This window comes from Corythoichthys intestinalis, chromosome 2, assembly GCF_030265065.1.
Source record: "Corythoichthys intestinalis isolate RoL2023-P3 chromosome 2, ASM3026506v1, whole genome shotgun sequence".
NCBI classification, from domain to species: domain Eukaryota; kingdom Metazoa; phylum Chordata; class Actinopteri; order Syngnathiformes; family Syngnathidae; genus Corythoichthys; species Corythoichthys intestinalis.
The window spans coordinates 49,260,723-49,275,554 of record NC_080396.1 but is presented as its reverse complement, the minus strand read 5'-3'; the positions used below and the strand labels follow the sequence as shown (position 1 = coordinate 49,275,554).

At 42.1% G+C, this 14,832-nt stretch overlaps 1 protein-coding gene across 2 annotated transcripts; it reads left to right on the top strand.

The window, feature by feature from the left end:
- Nucleotides 1–613: 613 nt before the first annotated feature.
- Nucleotides 614–14,311, top strand: elk1 (ETS transcription factor ELK1). 2 transcript variants are annotated; one of them, XM_057821159.1, is made up of 11 exons: nucleotides 614–1,536; nucleotides 4,606–4,814; nucleotides 5,884–6,048; nucleotides 6,134–6,298; nucleotides 6,356–6,475; nucleotides 6,568–6,981; nucleotides 7,357–7,495; nucleotides 11,435–11,553; nucleotides 11,632–11,715; nucleotides 11,784–11,885; nucleotides 12,177–14,311. In XM_057821159.1, exons 1-11 carry the CDS (start codon nucleotides 1,512–1,514, stop codon nucleotides 12,273–12,275), a joined length of 1,641 nt encoding a protein of 546 aa, XP_057677142.1. In that variant the 5' UTR covers nucleotides 614–1,511; the 3' UTR covers nucleotides 12,276–14,311. The 2 variants fall into 2 exon arrangements, with proteins under 2 accessions (XP_057677142.1, XP_057677132.1); XM_057821149.1 differs by having other exon boundaries at nucleotides 6,131–6,298.
- The last annotated feature ends 521 nt before the right edge of the window (nucleotides 14,312–14,832 follow it).

Genomic DNA, 14,832 nt, shown 5'->3' with positions numbered 1-14,832 from the left:
TGTAAAGGGACACTGAAAGTAAAGAAAGGAAATTGCGGGGCTTGTTTTTCTCGCGCCAAAAGATTTTTTTTTTTGTATGTTCTGATTTTGGAGTTCTTCACGTTCACTAGAGTAAAGGAGTTGAATCAGTACTTAGATTCTACCATTTTATTTTTCTGACGGGTAAATGTATATAAATCTGAGTTTGGTGCTCCGACTTTCACCGGATTGCTATCAGGTAGTGCTCATAGACACCTGCATAGTAGCTTTTAATCTTTTGAGCGCTTTGTCTCTCCTATCTCCATATAGTTTGTTTGGTTTTTTTTCCGTCTCCGTGATGCACCCTTGACTTGACGCACATCACTTTTCATCCGTCAAACACCCTGCTGGCCTGTTCACAGCATCTCCAGTTGCGAGTTTATCCCTCTCCCAGAGGGCTCTAGGCTCGATATTTTTGGAACGTACTCCGTTTCACATCTACACAGTTTAGATAATGAAAAAGCCTTGAGTTTGAAAAGTCTAAAATTATGTGTCCTTTAATGAAACTGTCAGGTTAAACAAAATCGCTCTGCTGCAGCAAAGCTTTTACTCTGAAAAGTAAAAAAAGGAAACGCAAATGTTGTAATCTACGGGATTTGACGCAGGTAAAAAGTAGTGAGGATGAGACGTTTGCCCAAACCGGAAGAAGGAAAACAACAAAAACATTGATCAAATCCTCATTTGTTAGATTAGTTTCAGTCGGGATCAGAACAGGACGTTTTTACAACTTTTTCACGGTTTGGGGGAAGAGTTTTGACGGTTCAAGGGAGTGAACACAGCGGCCGCAGCCCCCGCAATCGAGCGGCGTCGGTGCTTTGACGCACACGCGGGAGGCGGGGGACTTACTGGTGGGAGAGCTGTCACCACCAGAGCTGAGGCTAACAGGCTAGGTGTTAGCACAATATGCTTACAGATGACTAAATACACGGGGAAAACCGAATGTTGATTAGCGGCCGCCATAAAAACAAATAACAAAAATACTTGAGTTGCGTTCGAAGATGTACCCCAAGATCCTACGGGAAAGAAGATTTGGATTTCTGGCTGGTTTAGCATAGCATGGCAACACGCAGAAGAAAACATCTCGATCGACGTCCGCATACAAACATGCTAAAGTGAACACATATAACACATGGACCTCTATTAGATTCGCAAATACCTCCACGCGTTACTTTTTTGTTTTCGGTGAGAGTGGGTCGTAGTTTGCCGCGTCTTTTGTGAATTTATTTCGTTAACTTTGGCATTTTCGGAGTTTGGGTGTTAGCATGGACGCTGCGGAGCCCAGCAACGGCGCCTCGCAGCGCTTACATAACAGCCGCAAGTCCGCGGACAAGCTGCCGCTCTGACAGCCGCAAACACGGACACGCATACACACAAATACACACCCAAACAAACTGCAAGGGGAGAAGAAGAGGAACGACACATTACAATATGGAGGAGCTTTGAGGTGACTGGTGTCCACGTAACAACGACAACAACAACTAGAGCGGTTTAACATGGACTCCAATCCGCTCATCAACGGTGAGGAGGCGTATGCGCGTCTCTTTTGTGTTCTGCTGCTGCATGTGTGCATGAGTGACATTCCGTTCCAGGTATTTCAATACGGTGCAAAGTGTCGTCATTGTTCTTTTGTCACATTGTGTCTGAGTGTGATGTCGGCAAAGCATTAAGGGGTTGCGGGATTCTCCCAAAGCAAGGAAACTTTCGTCTTTACTTGGTTGTTGCCATGGCGACGGCTGCTACCCATTTTTGACCTTTGGGACCACAGAATAGTGCAACTCCTAGTACTGTACTAGTGTGACATGGCACTAGCACACAGAGCTTCAAACACTAGGCTACGTGGACAATTATGAAAAGACTTGATGGCATTTCGTAATATTCTGTAACATGACAAGCCTCCTATGTGATGCTTCATTGTACTATCACCGCCTGCTGCAATCACATAGCACAAGGTATGGTCACATTCCTGTGACTACCACAAGGCAGTGCTTCATTGTATTGTATAGGGCTTCCTATTGCTGCGCTGACAAAGCATTGCTGAATAGGACGTGTGTTTGTGTATAACCAATTTCCGGACATCTTACCGCTTAAACTAGCTTCTTAATAAGGCTGCAACAACTAATCGATTAAGTTGATTAAAATCGATGAATACATTAGTTGCTAACCGATACAGTTGTTTACTACAGTTAAGTCAGGAAGCTGCAATAAAGTATTATTTTTAAGGAAATCGTCATCCATTTTGTCTTGTTTAGTGCTGCAACGATTAATCGATTAACTCGAGTATTTGATTAGAAAAATTCAAACAAAATTTTGCTGCTTCGAGTATTCGTTTCATTAAAGTCGTGTTGTAATGGTTTGTTTTCAAAGTGCATTTAGTTTTATTGATTTGGGTGGATACACTGCCCTCTAGTCTGCCTCATTTCACATGGCTGAATCCAGCTGCTCCATGTTAAGACCAACATAAGCTAAGTTTTTGTTTGAACCTTTTTTCGTAATTTAGTTAATAGGTATATTTAGCCGTTTTTCGTGAGAATGTGTCTGAACCATTTGTTAATAACATTGTAAAATAACATTAGCATGAATGAATTTTATAGCATTTAAGGTAGCTGAGTTTTGCTATGCAAGTTGGCCAATTGTTCTTTTGTTGTACATAGATCCTCATTTATTTATTTTTATACCGTTATAGACTCAGACTCATTTGAGCTCAGGTATATTAATTTTTCTATGTCCCTTGTCCGATTATTTGAACTAACTAGTTCGGCGATTTATCGACTACTAAAATAATCGACAGTTGCAGCCCTACTTTTAAGTGATGTTATCAAGCGTAATGACATTTTTTGGTAAGAAACAAGTTTATTTTTTTTTATATATAAGATCTTAAGTTTTTTGAGTGAAAGCAGTGAATTTGTTTTTATTTTTCTATTTATTATATATCATTATTATTCTGCTATTTTGTTTTTTCCTGTTTTCTCATGTATATTTATAATTCCTCTTTACATTTAAAATTTTTTTATCTGATTACTTGATCAATCGATTGTATTTTCAGTAGAATACTCGATTGCTAAAATATTCGTTAGCTGCAGCCCTAGTCTTGTTGTCATTGTTACTTACTACTAGGCATGTGCCGGTTACCGTTGTATGAAAACGTCAAGGTTTCAAAACTGCTAAAATTTTGTTTCATACCGTCTACGGCATGGGTGTCCAAACCTGTCTTCAAGGGCCGCTGTGGGTCCTGGTTTTTGTTCCTACCACTCGAGCACAGACTGTTTAACCAATGAAGTTTGTGCTAAAACAAGCAGCACCTGACTGCAATCAACTGATTGCACTTGTGAGACACAAGATTGGTGAAAAGATGTCGTCTTGTTGTGTAGGAATGAAATCCAGCACCCACTGCTGCCCTATGTGGAATAGTTTGGACAACACTGGTCTATGGTATTAGCTATTTTTTATGTCCCAAAAATGCAGGCCTCACCCGTACCCCTCCAGTTGTTGCTCAGTGTCAGTGAGTCAGCTGTGCTGCACTTTGGCTGGAGGACATGAAACGCATGACCTTTTTACCCCATCAAAGAAAACTAAGTCGTTGGTATGGGAATACTCGGTACAGAAAAGGTACAGACATCTGCAGCTTAGGTGGGCCAATCGACATGTAAAACTTGTTCGTGGGGGGTGGCTACCAGAGATGTCTCCAATATTATTTTGCATTTATACATAATTGAAGGTTGGTAAACGCTGTCATGTCTCCCAGTAGCTACGAGAGTTAACTCCAGCGTGTGGTGTGTCTAGCAATGGTAAACCATACTGTAACGTAAGCTTGTTAACGAGGTAGATAACATGGCTAATTAGTAAGTCAATTTTATTTAGAATATATATATATTTTTTTCTATTCAACTTAACATTAAACTTATATTCCAATTACCTAATATTGTATGTTGCTTTGAAAAATAAAAATCCGGTTAAATAATCCTGTTTTCTAAGCCAGAAATCACAAAATAAAGCATTTTAGAGCTTTAATTGCAGTACCGGAAAACCGTGATATTTTTGCTTAAGGTTATCATACCATCAGAATCTCATATGGGCACATGCCTACTTACAACATGCCGCAAGCAACTTCAAGGTCAATTGTGAAGATTATTTAAAAAATGACATTTATCCCATTAAACGATTTATCGTTTAATTCATTGTCAGATTAATCGATTATGAAGATAATCGTTAGTTGCATCCCTAGACGCATCCATGTGAGGAAATCCAAGGGCTCTGAATGGGTTGTAGAGCAGAGAAGTGGAGGAAAAAAAAGAGAATCCGGTAGTCCACTTGAGACTGAACTGGGGTCATGCTATATCACCAAGGTTTAACTCATACTGCTGCTGAAGTGCCATGGAGCAGAGAAGCCTGACTCTGTCTCCATGGTTACAGGTCGCTATGGTGATGTTTTGCGAGATGGATGGGTGTGTTGCGTAAGCCAACAACAGTGTTGCTCATTTGCATGTGCGTGCATGTGACGATGTGGTGAATGGTGATGATGGTTCTTTTGGGAGACTGTGTGAATTAACAAATCATCAACCAATCCCTGATGGATTTTTGCCCTGTCAGCCATGGACCCATCCATCACGCTCTGGCAGTTTTTGCTCCACCTGCTGGATGACCAGCGCCAGCGTCACTTGATCTCATGGACCGGCGAGGATGGCGAGTTCAAGCTGCTAGACGCCGAAGAAGTGGCTCGACTATGGGGGCTGCGCAAGAACAAACACAATATGAACTACGACAAACTCAGCCGTGCACTCAGATACTACTATGATAAGGTGATGCCTCATAAAAGGCTCAAAATAACTTTTTGTTTGAAGGGCTGCTGTCAAAGTTTGAGAGGCCATTTTTGCTAGGAAGCAAGGGTTTCATGATCAAATTGCAATAGAAAGGCTATGCAGGTGTCTGATATTTTGGTATTTCAGTAGTGAGTAGCCTCCTGTCCTGAATATTCTACGTTATATGATAATCAAGTAGTCTGATAAACTATATTTTTGATTGATTAAAGAGAAATTATGAATACAAAAATATACTGTTAATGAGTGGTTTTCTTTTGTTAAATAATCTACTACAGTATTTCAAAAAATTGCTTAGTGACAAAGTTTTTTTTTTTCTCCATTTTAACGTTTGTCAGTTGGGCAATTATACATTTCATTTAGTATTTAATTTTATTATACATATAGTGCATACATAGCGGCACGGTGGCTGAGTGGTTAGCACGTCCGCCTCACAGTTCTGAGATCAAGGCTTCGGCCTTCCTGTGTGGAGTTTGCATGTTCTCCCCGTGCCTGCGTGGGTTTCCTCCGGGAACTCTGGGGTCCTCCCACATCCCAAAAACATGCATGGTAGGCTGATTGAACACTAAATTGTCCGTAGGTATGAGTGCGCGCGTGAATGGTTGTATGTCTCCTTGTGCCCTGCGATTGGCTGGCAACCAGTTCAGGGTGTCCCCTGCCTACTGGCCGGAGTTAGCTGGGATAGGCTCCAGCACCTCCACGACCCTCGTGAGGAAAAAGCGACATGGAAAATGAATGAATGAATGAATACATATAGTGCATACATATCGTGTACAGTACACACAGTACACAGGGCATCTTAGTAACACAGGGCATACATTATAATCAAGTCATGAACTCATTGGCTGACATTGACAGCTATATATGTCCAGTCCATTGGAACTGTGAGGGCTATCAGTTATCATTCACAAGTTGCAATTAGACTTGAAGAAACACTGTCAAAAGACCTGTGAGAAGTAGCAGACAAGCATGTCTTATTTTGTTTCTTTAACATTCTACAGTATTTTGTTTCCTTTGTGTGTATGTTTTATGTACTGTATGTGTTTTCCAGAACATCATCAAGAAGGTGAGTGGACAGAAATTCGTGTACAGGTTTGTGAGCCAACCTGACCCGTCCCTGCCTGACGGGACTCACGCACCTGAAGACGGCCAGAGGCGAGACAACCTTGATGTCAACAGCCAATCAAAAACCTGTCTATCCAAGAATGTAGCACAGGTGAGTACAGAAAAATTGACATAATTGAATGTGTAAATAACTCAATTGATGGATTGATTTTTTTTTTTTAATTGATCGTCAGAAGTCGTCGCCCAGTAACTCACAAAAGAGCTCTCGAAACGACTACATGAAGTCGGGCCTCTACTCCACCTTCACCATCCAGTCGCTTCAGGCCGCGCCGAACCCTCGGCCCGTCAAAGCGGAACTGCTGCTTGAGCCTGTTCCCAAGCTAGACCGTGCGCCTAGAGAGGTAAGAACAGCACAGGAACGCTGGACATCACACTCGTAATCTTCCGCTTCCTTGCAGGTTTCCTCTCCATCAGTGGTCAGTGATCCAGCTCGCCAGGTGATCGTTCCTCATCCATCCCCGTGTCCCACTCCTGTTGTTAGCCCCCAGACAGTTGCCAACCCTCCCAGCCAGTCACAGGTCAGTGTTAGGCCCTCTCATCTCAGGAAGACATGCCTCATGCTCGTGTCTATTCAAAAACGTGCTGACAGGGTGTCCTGTGTGTGTTTTAGAATCCCCCTGTGCCTCCTCTAAGCGATCATCCCCACATTTACCTCACCAGCGTCAGGGACCCATCCTCCCTCAACCCCCTCCTCCCACTGGCACCCGTCGGGGGTTCGTTGAGTCCCGTCCAGCCTCTGCACGCATCCGTCGGCCCCCAGACACCACCGCAGGAAGATGGCGGAGGATTGGCCAGCGTCGCTGGCTTCCCTCCCCACCAGACTCCCTCTCAGCCTGTCTTGGTCATCATCAACCCTCCCCCCTTACAACAGCAGCAGTGCGGCACCGTGTCGTCCACTCCTCCCTCTGTTGTACCATCCATAGCACGACCGCCCCCGCTGCCCATTGTGATCAAGAAGGAGACCCTGCCATCAGAGGAGGCGCTCTTGGAGATTGTAACGATGGAGGAGAAACAGGTGGAGGAGGTGAGAGCATAATTGTAAAAAATTACAGTGGTTCCTCAAGATACGGCCTATGAGATATGAGCTGTTCTTTGAATTGCAAGTCAAAATGTTCGATGTTGTATGGTTGCAGCAAACTCAGCTGACTTCAAAATAAGAAGCAGTTTACCAGATAGTGAATACAGTTGCTGCTCATATGATTACAATATCATGGAAAAGTTGAATAATTTCTGTAATTCCATTCCAAAAGTGACACTTCTATAACGTTTACACATTCATTTCACATCCACTGACATATTTCAAGTACTTATTTCTTTTAATATTGAGGATTGTGCTGATAACACAAGGAAGCCCCAAATTGAGTATCTGCTCATCTTATGGTCCATTTACCTTGGTCAGCTTCCTCAACTAATTTGTGGCACGGGTGACCCACAAACATCGATCACCATCGTTGATGCTACGCCTCCGCCTAGCGTCCAATCCAAGGAGGGGAGACCAGAGGAAGAAGGAAAGGACACACAAACAGACATACAAACAGGTAATACGATATCAAACAAGCTTGAATTTTTTTTCTTTTTCAATAGGTTTTCTTCTAAACACTCCCCTCTCCCAATTTCCACAGAATTAGTACAAATAAATACCATAAATTCCTCACTGTTGAGCTCAGCTGACAAATAGCAGCACCATGTAAATTTAAAAAAACACCAGACTCTACCTAGCAGGTGTCCACGTTTTGATCTGAGATATTTACATAGTGAGTTGTTGACCTGGAAAATTGAAAGTGCCTGTGACACGAAAAAGCATGTTTATTTCATAATACACGCGGTATTTTATGCCCCTGAATGATATGGGCCGCTTGGATGTGTGTGGAAGCGATCGCTATTTTTATTTAGTTTTTTGAATCCCGCGCCATGAAAATGAGTGACTTCCGGCTTCGGTCTTGCATTGAGGAGGAGGGCGCTGTGACGTGTACGGTAGAAGACGTCCTCTTCACGCTACAGTGTACTGTTGTGTATGAGGACGAAGGATTCAGCTGATTTTGCGGATTAATACGTTTATTTTTCGCATCACGCCAGCCAAACGGCTGCAGAAAAATCATTCTGTATGAGGGAGAGGCGTATGCGCCTTTTTGGAGTTTCAAAAGGTTCCCATTCACCGTGGATATTTACTGTGGGACCATTGGACTTATGAGGAAGTGAGTAAACATCTTGTTTTGTATTATGTCAAAAACAAATACAGCGATTACAAAGTAAACACTACAAACTTTCCTTTAAATGAAGGACTACTTACGTTTGATCATTGATAGGCATGTAAAAAGCTCTCCTAATGGTCATTAGCAGCACCACGTTAGCTGCACAACAAATCCAGCCACCCTCCTCCGGGGAACGAACTGTAAATTGCTCTCCGCCGGGCGGTTTGCCGATCCACTAGGACAATTGACAACCGGGTCGTCATGTCAAATAATCCAGGATAGTTATGTGTGATTTTCCACTTCGAAGACTTTGAAACATCACTCGGTTTGGGTTAGCATGTCGGCTAGCTGTCACGGCTTCTGGTTTGTTTACATTCTCCGAAGCCGGGGAAGGGAAATGACATATGTCCGATTTAGGTGTCATAAAATATAGTTCGGGAGGTGCGACAGTAAAGGTGAAGTCAACATTTTTGACCATTATGGAGTAATTTTGCCATGTCGTCCTGTATAAATGCATTTTTATTATTTCATATTCCATTCAGCACAATACTGTTATTTGTCATGAACATGCCATTTATTTAGCAATTGGGGAAAATACTTGGATAAAAAGAATATCCTGTAAAAATATTGAAGTAAAGAGACAGAAACAATGACATTTTGCCGCTCTCTTCGTCGCGTTTTCCTCGTTGTGAATAGATCCCCCTCGACGGGCTGACTGGTCCTTCTCAAGCCATTTATATAGCTATTGGGGAAAAATACTTGGATAAAAAGAATATCCTGTAAAAATATTGGAGTAGAGAGACTGAAACAATGACATTTTGTGGCTCTCTTCGTCGCGTTTTCCTCGTTCTGAATAATTCCCCCTCAATGGGCTGAATAGTAAAACCGATGAGCCCAGTCTACCGCTGACGTCATCCACCTGTTGGGGACGCTAAAGCCCTATAATGGTAGGCGTGGCTAACCGGCAGATTAAAAGACTAATTTCTCGTCATCTGTGCTTTTCTAAATTGTTGTATATGGTCGAATCGTCTCAAAATATGATTCTAATTCACATAATAATGCCATTTAAGACTTTTTTTCTCGTGTCATATGCTCTTTTAGAGCTAAAGGTTTGTTAACGAAATATATAATAATAACATGTGGAGTTGCCTCCTCATCATTCATATGCAGATGCCTGTAAGGGCAGACAAACTGTCCCAATCCTACTCTGAAACCACAAAAGCACTCTGAGCTTAAAATGCCCAGAGTGCTTGTACTCGCCCTTAAATAGCAGCGTTGTTGTAGCACAATGTCCCTTTGTATTAAATCTGTCAAACCACACATAGCTAGCCTTACATTGTTCTTGTAACTTGTTCTTCTGTAATGGTTCCAAACATTTGGACGGCGCCTTTTGAGGCCCTTAAATCCCGAGTGCTTGATGAAAGTGGCTAGCCGTGTGTCGACGCTAGCATAGCAGCCTCGTCGTAGACAGAAGTGGGTAGTAACGCGTTACATGTACTCTGTTACATTTACTTGAGTGACCTTTTGAGACAAATGTACTTCTAAGAGGAGTTGTATGTAATACACCATATTTTTCAATTAAGTAGATTTGTGAGGAAGAAACACTACACTTACTCCGCTACTTTGGGCTACAATAGTCGTGACATTTTTTCCTCTTTACAGTATTAGATTTTAGTTTATTTTTGCCAGAGAAGACGATCAGGGCTCTACCAGTTTCACCAATGAGACGTTGGAACAATAATCACATGACTCCATTATACCAATCATTCGCAACAATACAGTCACATGATCACAGACATGCTTGCAGTCAGAAGTCCAATGATTATTACGTCAGCCTGTTCAATCATATGGTAGGGGTGTAACGGTACACAAAAATCTCGGTGCGTTACGTACCTCGGTTTTGAGGTCACAGTTCGGTTCATTTTCGGTACACTAAGAAAACAAAATGCAAAATATAAATGTGCTAGTTGTTTATTACACACCTTTGTGCTTTCAGCAATAGGAACACACAGAAATTTTATTGTGTAAGCAGGATCTGTGTATTATTCTTAATATTTAATTACAAGGGTTTTAGTGCATTTCAATTTATTTTATTTAAATGGGCTATTATTTATTTTGTTATGTGTTTATATTATATTATATATTATTACAAATGTGATGTAGTATTCATTTATATTGTATATTTTATGTTGTATAACTTTAGTTCCTATGTGAATATTAGTTCCTACTTGTATTGTTGTGGTAGGAGGGTTTTGTATCGCACACGGGGCCGTGTTGGTTATTATTATAGCAGCGAAGACAGCAGTAAATCAACAAAGCCAAGTCAACTGTGCCCCGATTTACCACTCAAGAGATCTGATGGACTCAAAAAGTGGGTTACGATTGCATATTAGTTTGAAAATCGACCAGATCCACCGTATTTTTACACGAGTGACTTCCGGTCTGCCCGATCCTAGCTACCGGTAGTAGTATTGACACAGGAGGGTTGCGTCTCGCGTCAAATGATAAACTCTGCCGTTCTTTTCGCGTGCGTCGTGTTGAGCCGCTTCTGGGACGCGTCTAACACGCGGCCGCACTGCGACTGGTGTGCATTGGCTGATTGACTTTAACGCCCTCGTTTCACTGCGTTCTTGCGGTGGCCACGTTGTCGCGCAGTTGACGTTTCTGGGTTATACTGTCCTACAGTGTTGGTCCTCATTATAGTAGACTGAGTAAATATAATCTACACAAAGAAACTGTAACCCGATTGACTCACAGCCTCGAAAAGTAAGGGTTACATTACGTCAGAAACTCGTTCGGTACGCCTCCGTTCCAAACCTAGCACTACGTACCGAAACGGTTCAATACATGTACCGTTACACCCTTATCACATGGCATATTTAAAGTGCCGTAAAAATGAAAGTATTTGACATAGTCAACATAACTCAAAAGCGTGACTTTCAACCTCTCTCCCAATTTTTATTTGGCACAGATAGACCACGGAAATCGGAGATATGATTATTTTAATTCCATGGTAGGAATTGCTTTCTCCACTAGAGGGCACTCATGGGTGATGTTTCTGTTCTAGTACAGTACTTTCTTCTTTTCTTGTACAGCGTAATAATAACAGTTCATATAGATGACATTATGCTGAGACAAAAAAATGTACCATTCTTTAAAAACAAACAGACATGGTCAACAGTTACTCTCAATGTTACTCATCGGCTTCCTCTTTTTAAAATGCACTGAAGTCCAAATAATTTAGAAAAAGGCCAACCTAAATTCCGGATGCTTGTGTTTTCTTAGACTCATCCGTGCCCGTGGTGACGTCACCAATCTCCACTTCAGATGTAATTCCTCCCAAACCGAAGAAGCCTCGAGGCTTGGAGCTACCATCCCTTCCCCCAGGCCTCTCCCTCGATAAGGTGATAACACACTCATCCTTTTAGAGGTTGATGTTATTCAAACATACTGTACACACACTTTCCTGTTATCTCCGGCAGGTCAACGCTGCTGTCAACAGTTTGCTAGCGCCCGGGTCTGCCACCAACACACTGACGCCCACTGTCATCACCTCGCATGCGCTGGTAAGACAACACTTGCTGGTGAGCGAGTGAACGAGTGACACTGACACGCCGATTTTGTGGTCCTTCAGACACCCGTCCTGTTAACTCCCAGTCCACTTCCCTCCACCATCCACTTCTGGAGCACGCTCAGTCCTATCGCGCCTCGCTCGCCAGCCAAGCTGTCCTTCCAGGTAACTGGTCATCGCTGTTTCCGCTCCTTGCTGGAAAGAAAGCAGCTTCAAGATACTTACTATTAGCGGAGTTTTTTTTTTTTTTTTAATCCTATATTATTAGTGTAAACAACAGGTGTGACATGTTGTGTAAAAGAAAAAAATAACTTTTAACAGTTGATAACTCCTAATAGCGCTCTTTGCCCTGCTGTCCTGCAATCGAGTTCTGTCATTTACCTGTTCTGGTGCGTGTACAGGATTGCAATTTGCAAATGGGCTAGTGTCGACCATAATTGTCTGTGTTTTCTCCAGTTCCCGACAAATGGCAGTAACCAGATTCACATCCCGGCGCTGAGTGTTGATGGTCTTTCCACCCCAGTGGTTCTGTCCCCTGGTCCCCAGAAGCCCTGAACGTTACGTTTGCACATCAAAAGGCTTCTCTGTTATTTGCCCCGCGTGCAAGAGGTTATGGTGTAGCAATCACCCGTCGTGATGTGAACGCCTTCCGTTTGGATTGACCCTACATTCGGAAGATACCTAGAATGTTTTCTGTTGGCGAAGAGGAAAATATTTTTTTCCATGGAACGATAAAGCTCCTCCTTCTCATTAATATTGTTGAGAGGGAGTGCTCTTTTCTACTTATTTATTCCCCTGTGAGCTGACGTCATCTTTTAATAACAATTGATTCTTCAACCTTTTTTGCGGGAGTTATTTTAGGCCACACCTTGCTGCTGTGGTGCTATTGGACACCAGGATGACAACAATCATGGCGACAATGACCACATTTTCTTGTTGAAAGACATTTTTCATTTTGGGGAGTCTGCACCCATTCCTCAAGGGTCGCCGCTGGGCTCTTTGCTGGTGTCATTCCATCTGCGGGTTTGTTAGGTGCCCCCAGTGGATGATGCTTGCCGCTGCACCTTCTCAACTCCGCGGTGTCCTTGCATACCTGACAACGAATTTGACCAAAAAAGGGTTAAACATGACGCTTGGTGTGTCTGTGGTGTGCTTGAACGCATCACAGAGGACAGAAGAGCATGTCTTTGTTTATTATGATGCTCGCATAGTCGCCACGGCAACCCGACATTGACTGTTGTGTTTCCATATGTGTGTACACACGCACAGCTGGAACATTTTGGACTCTGAGTGACATTCTGACTGTTTATTTCAGCCCTTTGGGCATGGAACCCTGATGCCCTCTGCGTGTGTTGATTGGATGAAAAAGAAAAAAAAAAGAAATGGAAAGCCTCTAAATCAGGGATGGGAAAGTGTAAGTTGGCCTGGCCACAACCACTCTGTTCTTTTATCGGACCACCAAGCATTTATATAAGAGTCCTGGAATATTTGGTGCATTTATTTAGCTTTTTTTCTCCCACCTATATTTTGTTAATTGTATTGTATATATTCATTTGTATCTGTTGTATTGCTTTATCTCATTCAATTTGTAATACAAAACTTTTAATCATATATTAATGAATTTAATAATATAATAGAAATTTACGAATTATTTAAATATTTTGAATATACGTACATTAATACAATAAAGATTCATTCGAAATAGTTTCAAAATAGGGTTAAAAAATGTTTGTACCTTAGCTGGTCCATCTGTCAATCGCTCGGTTTTGCTCCCTTCCGCTTAAAAGCATGTGCGTCTTTGTCCCCAAAATGAAGCTGCCAAAGATGTCCAATTCGAGCCAAGTGCAGTTTTTGCCCCAACTGCGAGGGAGACTGGTTTTGTCTCGCATTTTCTTGAACGCAGCATGAAGCCATTGCGTTCGACTGTTGTATTTTTCTAGCAGAGAGCCGCTGCTTTATTTTGTCTATGGAAGAGAAGAGGAATACTTTGAAAAAAAAAAAATAGCCTTAAAGACATAATCGGAGACAGAGGGATGTGACGTCAAGGATTTGTCCATTTCCCAGTGGGCATGCCCTAAACCAAGCCATTTATTGCAAAATGTTTTGGACACCATTTTCCTTTCACCAGCAGAACAGGAAGAATGTTTTTATACAGATGACGTCACTTAGGAGCCTCTTCAGGATTGGCTGTTTGGGTCTCATTTGTGCTATAACATGTTTACTTGTAGGGTGGAGGTGCTTCAGAAATTAAGACCTTTTCTCCAGTCTTTTGTGTACAGAGATGAAAGTGTTAGTGTTGTGTATGCACAGGGGAGAAATGTATAAAGTTGGAGCTATTTGTGTCAGATCCTGTTTGATCTTCGCCCTTCCTTGTCTAACATTGGATGAGGAGTTTATTGATGGAAAAGCGGGGAGAATTTATTTTTTCTGAGACTAGTTATTCGTCTATACTGGAAATATAAAGAAAACAAATTATTTTGTATGGGATGTCCCCCCGCTTGTGTTTGTTAATGTTGTACAGATGTTTTTTATGACATGTACAAAAACACGCACACACGTGGGTAAAATGTAATAAAAGTGTCAAATCCAAACTCTTGGGTCATCACTTATGTATGATTTAAGATTTAGAAATCCAACTATGACATTTAAGCCGAAATGAAAAATGTTTTAAATCATTCATTTTCTGAGATGCTTATGCTCACAATGGTCACAGGGGTGCTGGAGCCAATCCCAGCTAACTACGGGCAGTGGGCAGGGTACACCCTGAATCGGTTTCCAGTCAATCGTAGGGCACAAGAAGACGAACAACCATTCACGCACACACTCATATAAAGGTACAATTTAGAGTGTTCAATCAGCCTACCATGAATAATATTGGGATGTGAGGGGAAACCGGAGAAAACCCATGCAGGTACAGGGGGAACATGCAAACTCCAAACAGGAAGGCCGGAACCTGGGATTGAACCCTTAATCTAAGAACTGTGAGGCGGATGTGCTGATCATTATGCCACTGTGCCACCATGTTTTGTACAAAAAAGTCCATTTTAATATTGCACTACAAGAACTCAGATTAAACACTGCTCACTACCAGAAAATACGAGAGTTTAACGGT